This window comes from Rhinolophus sinicus, chromosome 12, assembly GCF_057876585.1.
Source record: "Rhinolophus sinicus isolate RSI-liver-muscle chromosome 12, RSI-T2T, whole genome shotgun sequence".
Classification (NCBI taxonomy): domain Eukaryota; kingdom Metazoa; phylum Chordata; class Mammalia; order Chiroptera; family Rhinolophidae; genus Rhinolophus; species Rhinolophus sinicus.
The window spans coordinates 31,553,088-31,571,607 of NC_142512.1; the positions used below are offsets into that span (position 1 = coordinate 31,553,088).

At 41.9% G+C, this 18,520-nt stretch overlaps 1 protein-coding gene across 3 annotated transcripts in view; it reads right to left on the reverse strand.

Annotated features, from left to right (window-relative positions):
• Nucleotides 1-18,520, reverse strand: part of ANKFN1 (ankyrin repeat and fibronectin type III domain containing 1) — a 378,383-nt gene that overhangs the window by 235,801 nt on the left and 124,062 nt on the right. For all 3 annotated transcript variants that reach the window (XM_088802168.1, XM_088802169.1, XM_088802167.1), the window contains exon 2: nt 3,501-3,541. Coding sequence is in view for 1 of the 3 variants with exons in the window: in XM_088802167.1 (XP_088658293.1) it covers nt 3,501-3,541 (41 nt within the window). In the remaining 2 variants the exon portion in view is untranslated. The remainder of the gene's footprint in view (nt 1-3,500; nt 3,542-18,520) is intronic.

Sequence of the window (18,520 nt, forward strand, 5' to 3'; positions counted from 1 at the left end):
TAAAAAAGCAAACCTAAGTCACCAAAGCCTTTCCAGAGGTGATGAATGGAAACAGAACAAATTACTCTTGCTGAGATAAACGCAACATCAGAGCGTGCCACAGACCTTCCCCAGCGAAGGGCATTTGGCTTCAGGGAAGAGGAAGAACATACAATCAGAACGAGATAAAAAAATTCTGGCACATAGATCTTCAGGTAATTTACACAAACCAAGTTAATGTAATTGGCAAGCAGACACCTAGAGGTGGAGTATTTAGAGAGAACCCTACCAAGACCAGCGGAAGCCAAGGGAGCCAATAGAAGAGAGTGCTGGAGCCTTGCTGAATACAGGAAAAAAGAAGAAAGAGATTGAGATTGCAGTCCAGACAAAGCTCTGTGGAGAGTCAAACACAGTTAAGGGGAACAGACCTTTGCCCAGCCAACGAAAGCCCTAGATAAAATCCTAACCATGCCACGCAGTTTATTAGAGGTTGTTTCTTCCTTACTAACCAACCAGCTTCCACTAGTCTCAAGCATTCTTTCTGACTTATTTCATTAACATTTCCTTCTTTTTCTGGAGTGGTCAGAGCCCCAGGGACTCTCTCTCTCCTCCCCCTCCCCCCCAACCAGTGGGGCATTGAATGAGAGCCAGAGTGTTGTCTGTGTAAAGAGAAATTGCAAAACCACAAATTGCAGAAAATCGTTACTGCCAAAAATCGAAAGGAACACACAATATCACCATGCCTCTTAAAAAGCAATTGCGCATTTTACAGGCCTCTGGATAATTCAGGTTTGTTTGGCAACTTTCTCACGCATACCACCCAGAAGACAATTCTCTTCCACCAGAAGCAGTGGTCCCAAAGAATATGTGTGGTTGCAAAGAAACAAAAAATGTGGTTTTGCGTCTTTCCAGGGGTCCGACTTAGCCCAACATGGTTCTATGTTCTTTGATTGTGTAGTATTGATTTTAAGGCCCAAAATTTGCCCTCAGAGTCCCAGGGACTCCCACTAAAACAGAAAGAGACTCCAATAATCTAATAAGAATCCTTTAAAGATACAAAACATTTTTCAATGGTAAAATCTTTCTGAAACATTATCTTATGGGATTATCACAACAACTCTTTGATGGAAGCAGGAAAAATGTTTTCCTTTCTCCTCCTTTCACCCGTAATTAAGGTCCTTAGAAACTGAGGGGTTAACTGACATTCTCAAAATCATGCCATTTCTGAGGGAGTGATGGGGGGCTCAGATATGAGCCTTCGGATTTTCAGTCCTGAGTTTCCTTTCATCACCCACCCTCTTTCTCCATGGAGGCATAGCTCTGTCTTCCTGACTGGCCTCCATCAGTGGTGTTTGGATTTTACGTGGCCCAGACACACACATGTCCAGGATCTTTGCTTGGAATATTTCCTGTCATTCACTATAGATCAAGGCTTGTCTGAATGGAGGGCTGATTGGGTTGTTTTCCATTTGCATTGGTTGTATAATGCAATCACCATTAGGACATAATGTCAACTCCAGAGGAGCCAATCCAGTTTAGCTGCCAAAATGAACTGGAGTCACAATTGCTTGGTGATTTTAATGTGTTTCCATGACTCCTACCAGTTGCTCAAAGGTGAGGTGAAGAGGTATGTAGATCCATTGTATCCGGGTGGTGTAAAATCCTAGTGTATTTTTTCTTCTCAGAATATTTACTAATAAAATAGATCACCAGTCACTTTGTATGTCCTTGAGAAAAAAAAATGTGAAAATAAAGCAATCCCAAAATCACCCCTCTAAGGTGAAATAGCTGGCCTACCCCCTCCCCCAAATCTGAGACACAAAAAGTGTTTTCAACTGAATTTTTACAAAGAAATCTTGAGATAATTGTCATGTATTTGTTTACAGTTGCATATTTGCATATAACGAGTTTAAATGTTGCCTTAAATTGCCCTTCATCTAATTTTCCACATGAACATATACCAACTTTCTTTTAGTGTCTAAAATTAAATCATTTAAAAGCAGCGATCAACCTCAATAAGCAGTAACAGTGTGATAAAGAACTACCAAACATGAATATACGGGAAAGTAAACACTGGTAGTTTCTCCTGAACAGTTTCGACATTCAAAAAGAAATAGTCAAAAGTTAACATTTGTACAAATAAAATACTCATGATAACACTGTTCATAAAATCTAACATGACTTTACTGGTAAAAGCTGCTTAAAATATTCATAACATGTAGGTTCTTGATAATGCAATAAAGACCAAAGCAATATAATACAGAGATTGACATTTTGAAATATTCCAGTGAATGCATAAGAGGTTGGTGTAAAATGTGAATAGTTTTGCTATTGTGTGCTGATGTTTGAATATTTGGTGTATAGCACAATTTATTCCAGAGAGAAACAAAAAACATCACCCAGGGAAATCAGTAAAACGTTTTTCTAAGGTTTTCCTGCAGTGCAGCTAAATACAGTTTTTTTTTCAGGGACTGAATGATTCAAAAGAGAATTTATTAGAACATACACAATGTGTATAATTCCAGTGAAACCTTTTGATTCTCATGGGTCTGACAATGTCCAAATAATGATGCAGTGACTGCTCTGGGGATTCTGTATGAATCAGAAACTGAGAGCTGATGTATTTCCTGGCTTACCTGGCTCTTACCTAATCTTCTAGCTTACGGTTGTCATCTCTTGCTTACTTATCTGTGCTGACAAGCAACTCACTACCTTTGAAGTACTTCTGAATCACTAGAATCTATATGGAATCCAAATCTGTCCCGTTTTTCCAATTCAGGTATTATCCATTTTCCCAAGAACAGATGGAAAGTCATACTTTTTTGAACAAAATAATTCTAAACTCCATTTTAGTAAAAAGAGAAAAAAGAAACATTCTCATCCTAATTCCCAGTCATTCCCAATCCATCATTTAGGCAAAACTCTGAAACACGCAGAACTTTCAGTTCGGACCTGGTGTAACTTTATTTAGTCTTTAGAATAGAGGGAGTTTATAATTTGGGTGTGGACACTGGGAGTGCTGAGCAAAGACATAATACCCGGGAGATTCGATCTAGAAAGAACACTGATTTACAGAGTGGCCTCAATGCAGTACACACAGGAAGGAATTATTAAAATAACTACCACGCTGTTAAACGTCCAACAGTCTGCGACTGTGAGGAGCAACTGTGAGGGCAGAGTAATAAATTAATCAGCCATCGGAGAGGGCCTCGATATTCAAATGCTGCGTGACATATGCTTGTAATGTCTCAGAGAATACTACCTAATTTTTTCTTTTGCACTTTTCTCTAGTTTTTCAGATGCAATGTAGTTGCACCCATCATCAAGTGCAATCTGTTTCCCAAACAGTTTATAAAATGCTCCACAAGTCAACCAGGTGAAATGTTAGTTCAAGCTGTGGCTGCATTTGTTGAGCCAGACTTTAAAAATGTAACAATGGGAGACGTGAGCCTTAAAGATTAGGGGGTTTTAGGAATTATAGCTGAGAAGTACATACCATTTCAAAGAGGAAATGTACTTACATTTTGCTGCAAGTGAAATGCCTGTCTTTAAAGGGTAGCCTCTGAAAACAAAGAGAGAGAGAAAAAAAGTGTTATAAAAAAATTGCACGGTAACCAATTCAAAATGAAAAAGGCATTGAATTCCCATTGAGGGTACTGCCACTGACTGAAAAAGAAAAAGAAGAGAAGTCTAGAGATGAAAACATATTTATTGAGCTACTTCTTGGAGATACAAGGAGCTTCAGGCCAGAAAGAAAACATGTAAGTCAACTGCCGTATCTCACTGCATGCGAGCTCCCTGCCCCTGGATATCCTATAATTTTTAGATCACTGGCTGCTCACTTTGTCTCCCAGGTCTGATCCTGGTGAGAGGAAATGTGAGGAGACCAATGTCTCGCTCAATGGCTCAGATTCATCATTGTCTCGCTTCTGGTTCATACTGACATCGTACCTTGTTCTCTTAGGCCCAGCTCTGACACATTGTGCCATTAAATGAAACTTCTTCTAAAAATTATGATTTTTCTCAATTCATGCTTATTGGGATAAGTGGACAAGTTTCTTTTCCAAGAAATAAAGAGCTTTTCTGGGGAGTAGTGTGTGTGTGTATGGGGAGGGGGGGAAATGACATCAGTGCCAGGTTTCTCTTTATTCAAGATGGCAGTGAAAGGAGCGAAACAATTAGACGGTGCCTGGGCTTGAAAGGAGCATGCCAATTGTGCAGGCAGTTACTCAGTGTGGCAGTGCACCAAACAGTCCAGCTTGCTTCCAAATCCATTTTTTTTTTCATCTACAGTGGTTATATCCAAAGGGGTACTTTTCAGGGTAGTAGGTTTAATGGAGGGTGTCAGGTAAGCCCCCATGATTGATGTGGGGATGAATGCAACTATTTGCATTCTGAGATTCCAACGGATTCCTGGTCATCTCCAAGACTGAACATCGTGTCCTCAGACCTACAGAAAGATCTTGCCATGCCACCCACAGGGATCTGGATAAGTCCGAATAGTCACTGCAGTGAGTAATATTTTTCCAGGCTCTGCCATTTTTAGTAATAGTGTGACTCTGGCAAATGGACAGACATGATAATAGTGGCTATTTCAAAAAACTGTTGTAAGAGTTAAATAAGATAATACACGTAAAATAGGAGCATCAGGCTGGCCCACTGTGGGGGATTCGATAAATGCTTCCTGGTCATTGTTACTGTTTTGTTATTATTAGTAGTATCAGAAGGCCAATTTGGAAAACCAAAGAAGAAGATATGAAAAGCCTATGAAATTGGAGCTAGGAAGGTAGTTACGGAGAGTCTTGCTTGGGTAGGATATCTCCACTCTTGGTAGTCAAAGCGGAAACAATGTCCCAAATTTATCTTCCAGAATGCCTTCCTCCAATCTTCATTCCTCCAACTGCTCTGTACAGTTGAGTTAGATCAACATCCCACATTAGGAAATCCCTAAATGTTTTGGCAAGCCACCTAGTTCCTCATTTACTATGCAGGGAGATGGTTGGGGTGGGGCTCCGAGATTTACGAACTGCTAAATCACTGAACTGCTGGACCCAGGAAGAAAAAGGATAAGTCGCCTCTCAGGGTGCTTGACACAAGTTCTTTGCTCATACATTTGTACTGAGCTGACATTTTTACATGGACCCTATGGTGTGACTCAACAAGATGCCATGTGTGCCACTGACGAGAAGAAATGAACAACATGGCGCTGGCCACCCTCTGACAGACATTTCCTCCCAGCTCTCACCCCTCCAAACAAAAACGTGTAATGCAAATTCCTCTGAAATTGTGTACTCTTCAGTTCCTTTGAGGAACTTGTTGCTAGGAAACAAATTTAGAACACTCTCACCTCCCCAGAAAAGTTTTAACTACTGCCTCAGATAACAGGTTCTGCTTCAGCCATGAAAGTATTATGTATTAAAAAGAAAACTGTCTGTTACCTCACGGATTCATCAGACAAGAGCTCTTCATGGGGACAACAATTTCACAGCAATATCATTGATTACTTTAAAAACTATTCAGAGTTGTCCTTTATGTAGCTGCCTAACGCGGCGGTACCGATCATTTTTCTTGGGGTACAAAATAAATAGAGCTGTTAAGAACAATGTGGTGGCAAGGTTTTATAGACCATAAAGGAATACAAAAGCTCACTTTTGCTTTTCTACGCTTATTTCCACATCAGAAAAAGAAACACCTGAATTCTTAAACGAGAAAAAGCGTCCTTAAAATGATTAATGAGCTCATTTGCTATGTGTTTATGGAGTGTCGGGTATGTGCAGGACACTGCGAGGTGTTAATAATACATCCCCTGCCCTCGTGAGAATGTCTGTCTGGTGGGAGAGATAACTAGACCACTTGGAGGGAGCACGGGATGATGTAAGAATGCAAAATGACAAGGTGGTCAGTGAGGAGGGAAGGTTGTCTTTGACGATCCAATCTGGAAAGAGAAATCAGGGAAGTATAACTGGGGAAGTATTGGAATGACATCTGAAGAATGATAACAGCTAACACAGTGCAGTGCTCAGTGCAGCAGGAATGGTCCTATGTGCGTTTACATGTGCTAACAACCCTAGCAGGTATAGGAGGTCCTACTCGTATTCTCACCCCCGGGTAGGAGTTAAGGAGGCAAGTGGGGAGCGATGAGCACGCCAGGCAGAGGGGCGTCATCCAGGGCCTGGGCCTCAGGCAGGAGGAACTGGCTCCTCCCTGCCATTTGCCTTTTTTTGCACACACTTCAGCAAAGCCCATTCTTCTACCATGTAGGAGACTTTAGGGATCACGGCTGGGGCGTTCTTTCATCAGTCCTGGGTAACTTCAGTGAGGGAAGCTTATGCCCTCTGCTCCCACTACGGGGAGACACTTGGCTCTCTGCCCTGCGCCACACCCACCTGGCACCTCTGAGTCACCCTCAGAAGCCACCACCAGTTTACCATCCTTGAGTCATGGTAGCACCTGGGTCTAATTCAGTAGCCAGGTGCACATAGAACAGATCTTATCCAAAGCCTCCAGATACCTTCTTTTGTCTCCTTGTTAGGAATCCAGTCTCCTATGCTCTGATGACCACTGGGATCTGTCAACTGATGGTCCTGGAGCAACTAGTCTTGAGGCTAAAGTGTTCGGCCAGGGGGTCCTTTGAACCACCATCTATCTCAGCTTCTCACCCTGGTTCCTGTGCTGATCCCATCTGCTTATGATCATAACCTACAATTGATGCTCATTGAAAAACAGACTATTTAGTAATTTTGGAATGTTCTATGCTGGTTGGAATATCTGGCTGAAGTTGTCTGCTATTTAAAATTTTTACAATACACAAAAAATTTCATCAATGCAAGTATAACCATTTCAATAATGTAACACATGGAGTCAAATCTCCTAGATACCTCTCTATAGTCCTCTCTATAACACACAATAGGCTAATTCCTACAAGAGCAAGATGATACATTTGAGGTGAAGTGGTTGCCACTTTTCTTATTCTGAATGCTGAATGAATTCTATTTTATGTTAATTTTATTTATTTGCTTATTGCTATGGTAGGAATACTTATTCTCTATTCCACATAGTCCCAGGAGCTCTGGGAACCAAGTCTTTTAAATTACCTGGGAAATTAAGAATGAACCGATGCAGGTTTTATTTTATATAAGATAGAATATGCCAATTATCAGGTAGTAATAAGAGCATGCTGTGACTGGTGGATTTCCTCCTCACTTCGATCAAATGTTTGTTCTTTGAAACCCAAGACTATGTGCTGCAGGCACAGGAATCTGAAGATGGGAGTTCAAGGGCCTCTGCCCAGGGCTCCAACTCTGGAGATGGAGCTAATGGTATCGGAGGACCAGAAGTTTGAATCTGATTCTTCCACTGATCTCCAGTGTGACCTCTAGCCAGTTATCCAACCTCATGTTTTTCAAGCTCGTGAAAGTACACATATACATATAACATTTTTGTTTCTCAGTGCCTTTGTCTATAAAATGCAAATAAAAGTAGCACTTGTACCTCTTCTAGGATTGTTGTGCTTATGAGAGGAATAATGCCTACAATGTCCTTGAAAGGGAACTGGCTCATTTTAAGTGCTTCACATAGGATAGTTATGGTTGTTTTTGTTGAGTCCAAACTGAAAAATTACTTAACCAAGAACTGCATTTTTCCGTTTGAACCAAAATATTCTGCACTGGTTCTTTAAACGGTTACAAAACATGCCATCTCCGACCCCTTTTGTCTCTGACTTTGGGTCTTGATTTGACTTAAAGTGGGTTCTTCTTCTCCTTCTCCTTTTTTTTTTTTTTTTTTTTTAAAGTCATAGCAGGTTGGTTTTTCATGATTATTAATAATTTTGCTCACAGAAGGTTTAAAAATTTGTTTTTGCTGCTAGGGCTTAAGAATTCTATAAACATTTCCAATTGCTTCTCTTATGATATTGGAATTTCACTGTTTTTTTTTCCTGGTCTTGACTCTGTGCCTTTGCCAAGACCTCAGAGAACCCTTCCATGGCCTTGCCATGTTTACTTATAAATGGCTTCTTGTGTTTTGATTTCTTTCTAGCTTTTGAACAGTTAAAAAAAATTTAATTAAATAAACAATTTTTATTACAGAGAATTTGGAAAATGCAAAAGAGCACGAAAATGAAGGAAAAGAGCTCACAAGCTCACAGATTTATTTTGAAGCATATGAAGAGGTGAACATCTTGCCCAACTCTCTAGCCCCATTTTCCAGAGGTAATTACTATCAATAGTGTGTGAGGGTATCATTCTACAGGCTTTTTATGCTTATGAATACATACATAAACATTTATACGTATAGATTGTTAGAATTTTTTTTAGCACAACAAGGTCATGCTATATAATTGTCTATAATATGCTTTTATTCTCTTAATATTTTGGTGGACATACATTCCAATTTGGTAGATGTAGATATCCTCATTTTTCTTAGGGACTAAGTAGAAATCCATTTACGGACATGCCCTAATTTACTTAACCAATCCCATATCGATGAACATTTAGGTTGCTTATGACATTTTGTTAGTACAGTGAGCTTGCAATGAGAAAGCCTTTCAAACATTTTTTTTTAGACTCATGTTCTTATACTGTAGGGTTGTTCTCAGAATTAGGAGCACTTTATAATAGGGTATATGCAGTGTACTATTAGATGCAGCGTCCAAATCACTCTTCAAGAAGGTTGAACCTATTCACCCTCTACCAACAATAGGATGCATCCTCCATATATATATCTTTTGCTTCGCACTCACCATTCCTATTTCTTTGAGGTTTTCCTCTTCATGTGATAATTCTTCCATCTGAGCTTCAAGATACTTAATTCAGTTTTCAGAAATGTTTTTCAGTTCCAAGAACTCTCTTTTTCTTGGATTGTTCCTTTGTAATAACTTCTCTAATCTCCTTATATGACTTCCTTTTAGAGTTATTTTTATTTCTTCCTTTAAGGATACCTCACAGAGAGCCACCTGTTCTGATTAGGTCATTTTTTCCCCTTCCTTCAAACTGCTGAGTCATCTTTAATACTCAGTGCATTTTCTCTCTCCATTGTTACTCGTCGACACACATCCAGATTTCCTGACCTGTAGGAGAGGAGGGGCCCTCAGCTCATATGGAGATAGGGTGTTGGTGTCTCCTAAGTAATAGTGGGTCTGCGACTGAGAGGTAAAGGAAGACTCTTCTCCTGGTGAGTGGGCTAGTAGGCTAGGACCCTTGAACTGAGTGATATGGGGGAGGCTTCCAATTCTCAGGTTTCACGTGGCCCATGCAGTATAAGAGTTCTCTTCAAGTTACATACAATTGATGTGTTCTATAGTTTATGGTGTTCTCAAAAACAAAACACAAAGCAACAGCAACAAATCCAAAAATGACTCCCGATACAACAAAGAAATTTCCATGCGAAGCCTAGGTGACATTCCAGGTCTTCATCTTTAGGATAAGGACACTAAGTAGTTCACAGAAGCATGGCACCCTCAGATAGTATGTCAACAATATTATGAATTGCATTCTGTCTTGCAAATGGGGTTGTTTTGACAAAATAGTTTTCTTGTACACACAATTGAAATAATATATATTAAGTACCCATAGCAATAAAGTAGGTGGTCCTTTTTTGGCCAATAATGCAATTTATTTATTTAAACTATGTTCTAGGTGTTAGACATATAACACTGATAAGAACATGGTGATTATTTTATCGCCAAGGTATTTGCTGCCTGTCTATTGCACAAGAGACTTATTCTCTTAATAGTATTTTAAGAAAATGACTCCACAATTATAGTGACATGTGGTAAGTACTATAACAGCACTATGCCTGGGGTATTATAGGAACAAAGGAGGCTCTTCCTAAATTAGATTAAGTTAGATTTTTCCAAAGAAGGGTGATAAAACGGTCTTGTAAAAAAAAAGAAAAGTTAAATGTTCAAGTACGTTTGTGAAACACTGGATTAAAAACTGTTAAACTGGTCTTTTTATTGTAATATTTTTCGGAGCTTTTAATATTGTAATATATATTACAAATTCCAGGGTGGGGTAATATCCCAAATTGATGTGACCAGAGAACCCTTCTTACGAAACATTTTGAGGGACACACTTGCAGCACAATGGCTTAGGTGATCCAGCGGAGCTCCCTTAGAGGAGTAACGTCAGGACTGAGATTCCAAGGTGAATAGGTGTGAGGTAGACGAGGTGGGAAAGGGCATTCTCAGCGGAAGAACAGCGAAGGCACAGAGACGGGGCATGAGACGGGGCAGCACTAAGTTGCTCAAGACAGCCAGACCGAAGAATTGCACATGAGAAAGTGACCAGAGGCGAGTAGAAAGAGAAGCAAGAGTCAGTTAAATCAGTCCATCCAGGTAAAATGGTTGAATTTTACTCTGAAAGCCAAGAAGGGTATTTAAATGGTTCTAAAATAGGAGAGAGGTATGAATGGATTTGTTTTGTCAAAAACATCACCCTGGGAGCAGTAAGTGGTGGCCAGCAGCAAGGTCAGCCTGGAGAAAGGATGAGTAATTAGGAGGAGCCATTGAACTAACCCAGATATTGGTGTTGAGAGACTGAACTAGGAGAAAGATGGATGAATGGATGAATGGTTGGATGGATGGTAGCTGGATGGATGGATGGACGGACAGATAGACAGACAGTCAGACAGAAGAGAGGTTAAGGAGAGTCTGCAGGACTAGGTGGCCAGTTGGACAGTTGGATGTGGGGTGAGCAGTACGTAGGATTAGGCGACATCTGGGGGCTGAGTGGGTGATACAGTCACTTAGAGAGATGAGGAATATTGGCAGAGGAGCAGGTTTGGATGGAACGTAATGACTCTCTAGGCGGCAGAATTCAGCACCTGGAGTAACACAATGTCCGCAGACATTTTGGTTGTCAGCCCTGGGAGGCAGGGAGGGGGGAATACTATTATCTGGTGTGTAGAGGCCAGGGACACTGCGGAACATCCCGGAATGCACAGGACGGTCTGCACCACCAAGCACTGTCTCACCCCCAATGTCAATAGTGCCAACACTGGGAAGGCTTAAGCCAAAGCCTTAGCCACATTTAGATGTGTTGGATTTGAAGAGCTGTTGGAAGGTGTAACTGTTAAGCTGCTAACAACTCAATCTATTAGACATAATAGCAGTGCTAGGAACCTAGAGGTCACGTAACTGTTCCTCAGGAGACTCCAATGTTATTTCGAAGTTCTATATCCCCAATCCCTCAACTGACAAAGACGAGTATGAATTAATTTTAAACAAACATAACATAGTGAAAAGAAACATACTATTTAAAACCCAAACTAACTAACTTCTTCTGCCTTCTACAGGGGATACACTTACTTATATCGGTGGGAAAACAGATCTCTATCTTGGAGTTTCCCAGTCTTGGCACTATTGATATTTGGGGTGAGACAATGCTTGGTTCGGCAGACCATCCTGTGCATTCTGGGATGTTTCGCAGGGTCCCTGGCCTCTACACACCAGATGACAGTATTTCCCCTCCCCCACCCCCCAGGGCTGACAATCGAAAAGTCTGCAGACATTGCATTGCCCCAGGTGCGGAACTGTGCTCTGCCCTCTCCTGACTCCCCCAGCTGAGAATCACTGCTCTATGCTTTCCCTTTGACATAATTTGGAAGAACTCTACTAATTCCTCTGTGCCACTAAAGGGTAAAACCCAGAGGAGATGGTCTTTTGTTTAGCAGAATATATTAATGAGTGTTTGCAAATGCAAAGTTGGCCTAGACCTTGAATAGATGGTGTGGGAGAAATTATGCTGTAGAAGAAAGTGAGAGGAAGTGAATTCCTAAAGTAAACTGAAGGGAGCCTGTTGAGCAGCGGGGAGGCTGATCTCTTACAGAAATGAGAGCTAGCGAGCAATTCCCGGTGGCTGGGAGGAGGTAGGGCCTTTGATTGTAGGACTGCTTTACATTCAATCCTAAACCGTTTACTGGTCTGCAGTATAAGGCTCCTCCATTGTCCCCAAGTCCTAAAGGAGGGCCTCAAGCCTGGTGTGGTGTGAGAATGTTGTCGCCCAGGATTTTGCCGTTTTCTCAGCGTGGGACTTAAGCTTTGCTGCTGCCCTCACCATTGGCATCTTCTACTTTCTTCATATATTTCCCCCTTTCTTCCTTTTCTTTCATATCCTACAATAAAAACTTTTTCATTTTTTGAGGTTAATTCCTTTGATTAGAATTACCAGTAAGCTTAATTGCCCTGTGGGATGCTGCATTTCTGAAGTTGTAGGAGGCCTGAGGTGCCGTTTAGGCTGGACTGGGAAGAGTTCAGCGCAGAGAGTGACATCATTAACAACAGGGGATCTTCTCTCCATCCATCTCTCTTTACAGGTGGGTAAACTGAGGTCCAGAGGCCGAAGTGTTTTGTTTTAGAAACAGAGTTAGATCTTTTGGCTCTTAGTCCTACTCTTTTCCAGCAGAGCATACGGTTTAGGAAATCACCTCTCTCTGATTAGCTCACACAACTATCTAGCCACTTCAAGGAAATAATGCTGTTAGAATAAAAAACAACAACAACCCATAACCCAGAATAAAAGCTACTTAGCTAAGGTTTCACTCCAAGGATGTTTTAAAGCTCCACTTATATTCACATCTTTCCTCCATGACCTCATTAAAATATTATCTGGCTCAGAATATTTTCTACTGTCAAATATTATCTTTTCAAATTTCTGTGTTCTGTTAGCTGACAATACAGATTCATAAAACCATGTCATGTTTCATAGCGCTATTGTCCAAACCTTATAATTAAATCATGAATTTCTAAGGATTAGCTATTCAAATGTCAAAGAGATGGTTTTTGGCAAGGCAGGAGGAGGTATCTTTCAAATCCGTTGTAGATAATATGAAAGCTGATCAATGGCCGGTGTTTACATATCTAGCCTTCAATTTTAATGGAACATTTTCTTCGAAGTCACGTAAAAAATTATGACGTCCGTATACATCCAATCTGAAAATCATGCTGAATGCTGTCTCACAGAAGGTGATCTCAACTGATGTTGCTCTGAAACTCTTCCAAGAGCAGAGCAACGCCTCACATTCTTTATGAATCAGAGCATGAACTCAGGCAATTTCTTATTCATCTTTTTACCTTCTGCAGGGTCTAGCAGACTATTCAACGTGTCACAGCTCTGCAATAGATGGCAGTGAAATGGATGAACCTCCAGGCTTCCCCAGCAACAATATTCTGTCTGCCCAGCAGCCTCTCACACTGCCTCTGTCACCTGTACTTATGCCTAGCACTAGCTACGGAATTTGTGGGGCTCAGTGCAAAGATGAAAAGTGGGGCCTCTTGTTCTAAAATGATAGGGGCCTTCAAGACAGTGACCACAGAGCAATAAACCAAGCAGTGTCCTATACGTTGGCATCGGGTACACGCCCATGGAGCTGGCCCTGTCTGTGCCCAGCTTCCTAGACTTCTGATTCCTTCATGCATGCCCATCATGCCTCCGGTGCCAAGTGAAAACCCATACTGGAGCTGTCCTGAGTCCCTTCCTTCCTGTCTCAATTGGATCCCTCCTTCTTGGGTCCATACCCTTCCGTCCTCCTTGTCTTTATCCCTTTCACTGTGATTTCTGGACCCCTGTTCTAAGTTGGGAGAGCTCACCTCTGCCTTCACCTTCTCAGTCCATCTCCTCACCTGAATGGAAACTAGGCTTTCCCCCCTGCACAGTCCTCGCCAGTAGGGACCACTATTGTTTCTACTTCCAAAATAGAACTGCATACAGGGGCAGGATGTATCTGCCCTTGAGCCCCAGTGGCTTTTGCCCACATACTTGCTTGCACCCCCTTTTCCACATCCTACCCTTTATCATTTGCTGTCCTCCAAGGCTTTCTTCTACCTCCCTTCTGACTGCAGCATGTGGGCCCCAGCTTTTCTCTTCCCTCCCACCGTTTTTGGTAATTGTAATGTTTGCCTCAATGACTAATCTGGCTCTCTGACCTTGCAGTTCAATGGCTGCCACAAGGCCACTGATCTTTATTTCCATTCACTCTAGTCACTCACCGGCATACTTCAAACTGTATTATTACCTGGAACTACTCTACTTACAAGATGTATACGCTAATCGCTGGACAGCTTGGGAAATACAAAAAGCAAAAACAAACAAACAAACAAACAATAACAACAAGACAAATCAACCAACCAACCACACAAGAACAACACAGTTCTGTCACTCAAAGACATCGCTGTTAGAATTTTAACTGTTCCCATCTTTTTTCTATAGAAAAGTGAAACGGTAAGAACTGTGATGAGTCCTGTCCACAAAAATAGAGGGTATTGATTTTATGAGGGTACTGGAGTAGGGATACCAGGTTAAAGGTGTCTGCCAGGGAGTGCTATTTAAGCTGACTCTGAAAGCTGGGCTGGAGCCGCTCACTGAAGGGGAGAGGGAAGGTCACTGTAGGCAGCAGGCATGGCTTGTACCAAGGTCCTGAGGTACGGAAGAGCGTGTCTTGTTTGAGGACATAAAGGAAAGCCATTGAGTAAAATAAGGGTGAGATGAATTACCTGGGTTCCAATCTTAAATTATTTACTTCAGCCTCCATTTCTTCGTCTGTAGACCGGAGATCACACTAGCTTCCTGTAGAATTTTTGGAAACATTAAATGTGTTCCCGTATGGAAAGCTCTTAAAAATGGTACCTGGCACATAGTAAAGCGTTATTACAAGAGGAGCAAAGTGTAGATAGTCCGTGTGAAGAAAGAGAAATGTCTCTTCCGTCTCCCCGCGTTGTCCTGGAGGAGGAGGAGGCGTCTACACCCACATCTATGAGTGACAGATATTGGAGTGAGCAGGTCTGGCTTCTCTCTTCACGCCCTTACTTTCTCCCCGTCCGGGAAGAGGCTGGCTTCCTAGACTGTGGGAAGGTAGAAGTCACTGGGCCATGTTTCCATAGAAGGGAAGTTTCCTGGTTTCGGGCCACTGCTCTCAGGCACACAGAGTTCTGGGTTCCCATGTTAATGCTGCAAGTTAGGTGTCTGCTCTCCTGGGTCTGGTTGTGACTGGACAGGTGAGTCACGTGAGTCGGACACCAAGCTACAGTGTCTTCAGTTCAGAGGAGGGTAGTGGAAAGCTCTGGCTTGGCTTCTCCAGTGAAGTTCCCAGGTGCCCTGAATTTTGGATTTATTGGATACTCCCCAGCTATCAATCGAGTTGATACTTTGATACCCACTTAGTGAAGAAAAGGGGTAAAGGGTTAGAATCCTGATCCCCAACAAGGTAGTGCACTATCTGGAAAGCTTAAGATTAAATAGAAGCATTTGGAGAGCAAAGAACTCAGGCGTGGGACCTTAGATCTTGGTACAGCTATGATGCCTGGCTTTAGCATGAATGGGCCATGCCAGCTTTTGTTTCTTTCTTGCTTCGGTGGCATTGGCTTGCAGTAAATGTGCTGCAAAGTTCAATATTGGATAATTTGAACTTTAAGTAGGAAAAAAAAAAATCCAGCTAGATTCCATCCAGAGTAGAGTGAACAGGAGTGAGTGGTTTTGGCCGTCAGGTTTAATACTAGGCACTGGGAACACTAGCTTAGCTGATCCAGCTTGGGATCCTTTTCTCTTGTTTGGAATTGCACAGGCCTGGGCCTGGGGGGGGGGGGGGAGGGAGGGCTGTGGAAAGACTAGATTCCTGATTCCTACAGCGTGTCCACAGGCTCTTGGGGCTCCCTACCAATGGTTTCAAATTGGCTCTTTTTCATAAACTTTATTTCTTAAATAAGATATGATTTCTTGAATCCATATCTAGTTATGCTATGGATTTAAGGAACCCTGACCCAGATAATGGTTTAAGAGGAGTGGGTTCGTTATCTCCAGGCATACGGCTAGGAAGGATATTCAAAGGGCTGTTTTCTTGAACTATCTGTTTCTGGGATAGATTTGCTTAGAGAGTTAAGGAAGAGTGGAATTGGTTAAGGCTACAGGCTTTGATCTTGCATTTTGAATGTGAGCTCTTGAAAATGAAAGAAAAATGAAGGAAGATGCTATGATTGAGTGGAAGAAAAGGAGTTATTTCTTTAGGAACAATGCTGAGGTTTTAGAGGTGCGGTTGGACCGACATGAACATAAAACATTTTAAATGCTCTTAAAGCTGGAGTTTGAAAAGCGGCATGACTGAGGCTTTAAAAATCCAACCAAAACTTAAAGAAAGAAACCAAAGGAGACAAATGCTCTAGAGGATACCTAGATGTGAGTGACTAGTAGGAAGCTGCTGAATGGAGGGATGGGAGAGCCATGCTGGATGGTTACATGGCATTTGGATAGGACCATAAGGGACTTCTAGGAAGATCAGGGTGGAATCCTTCAGGGATTATGTCACTAGTGCCAAGAAAACACAGTTAACACAGCACTGAAGCAGGCTCAGGGGACTGCCCTGAGGAACGGTATGTGTTAGTCCTTGAACAAACGGTTCGGGAAGAATCACCAAGCCAGCCTTAAGTGAACTGCACCCCAACCCCCACGGGAACTTCTGGCAATGTCTGGAGACATTTTTTGACTATCGTGACTTGGGGAGGGGGAGCTACTGGCTGCTCAACGTCCTACAATGCACAGGACAGCCCCCACAACCCAGAAGTATCCAGTCCAAAATGTCAATAGTGCTGAGGTAGAGAAACTGCCTTTAGGAAAGCCAGGCTGGGCTGCAACATCTGAGTCCAGATGGAGTCAGATGTTGGGCTGATGGCTGGAATTATCCAACTTGGAGAACAAGACAGGGACAAGATTTGTTTGAACTATGGCTATTTTGGCAGCTCCTGAAATCGCTGACTTCACATCTCTTAATAAGGAGGATCTCAAAGGACCAAATCTGGAATAATATCATGAAGAAAACAAATTAATGGAGCTGAAAGCAAAGAGTAAGAGAAAGCAGGGAAGGTGCTGTGATCCAGATGAGGGTATTAGCACCCACATACGAAAAAGGTAAGAAGCCAAGTCAGGAAGCATATTATACTTTTGAAAACAGCTGCATTTGCTTGAAAAGAGTGGAGAACGAGAGAGGCAAAGGAAACACGAGAGTCATTTGCCACTGCAATAGGGATGAAAGTGGCAGAGACGAATGTTTTTGTTACCAGTGAAGTACTTGGAACATAATTCACTCAAGATCTGGAGATGTAAAAATCAAGGACAGGCAAGTCATGGCGAAGAACACATGGCAAAGGATGTACTTCTTACGTGAGCATGCAAGCTACAGCTGCATCATCAAGAGCTTTTGTACATTTGGGTAAATATGCAAGCAAAGAGCTGTATCATTCAGAGATAGATTGACAGCCATTCTCAAACAAACATGCATTAGAATCAGCTGGAGAGCTTGTCAAAACCCAGATTTCTGATATCATAAATCTGGGTGGAACTTGAGAACCCGCATTTCTAACAAGCTCCCGGGGGAGTTATGCTGGTGCTGCCATATTTAGACAACCACTGGTCTGCAGAATTCCACTGTAGGAAGCAAAAGCAGGAGACACTGCCTCCTGGGATCCTAGGACAGATGGCAAGATACAAAAAGGAGAGTGAGACCGTTGAGACTCTGGGGAAGGCACGAGCATGAACCTCGCTTAGACAGATGCCTCTCCCTCTTGAACACCCTGCTCCAAGTGTGGAGAGAAAGCTGAGTCACTATGAAGAACCCACCCAGGATTCAGCATTGGGAAGAGGGGCAAAATGTCAGGCCCCAACCTGGAATGGAAAAGAAAAGGTTAACATATGCAGCCTCGGACTGAGCCACAAGAAGACCTGGAGATGAGGACCACTATTGAAATTTCTTAATTTTGCAAGTCCAGGAGTGTCTCAAATGGCAGTCCCTGAGAGGAAACAGGGTGCACGGGCAGAGTCGCTTCCCTTTCCTAGCCCCGAAGGGTACTGAAAGCCCAGGGTTACAAAGAATTCCTTTGCATCTCTCAGCACAAAATTTCTGTATTCAATTGTTTATGCTCCCAGGTCATGGATTCTAGATAGGCATTCTTACAAAGCAGAAACCAAGAACATTTTATTTTTTCTCCAGTTTTGTTCTGTCAACTCTTCTCCCCAGATAACACTTAGCGTTCTGCTATGCTCCATGGCTGATAACCACAATGGGTCTGGTACTTTACATCCCATCTGCCTCTTTACTGTTCTCTGTGTATATTTTCTATCAGGAGGAAGAGGGATTGAGTAATCAGAGTCAGGCATCAAACTCCGTCCTATACTTCTCAAATCCAGCAATAGACGGTTCCACTACACAATGACACGACGACCTAAGGGACGATCACATAACCACTAAAAAATAAACTTTATGAAGAGTTGTAACTACATGGAGGAAATGCTTATGATATAATTGTAAGGGGAAATGAAACAATAAAATTAAATATGTAGTATCGCAATTACATGAAAACATAAAAGCAAATAAAATACTGTTCACAGATAAAACTGTACATGGAAATGCATCAAAACGTCCACTAGGCTATTTTTAAGTAGTGGGAGTTTTCTGCAAAGTTTTTCGTTAACTTGAATGTCATATATAACAGGAATAATAAACTTCATCCATTTTAAGAATTTTAATGCAAGTGTTACCATTAGAAAGTCACGGGGAC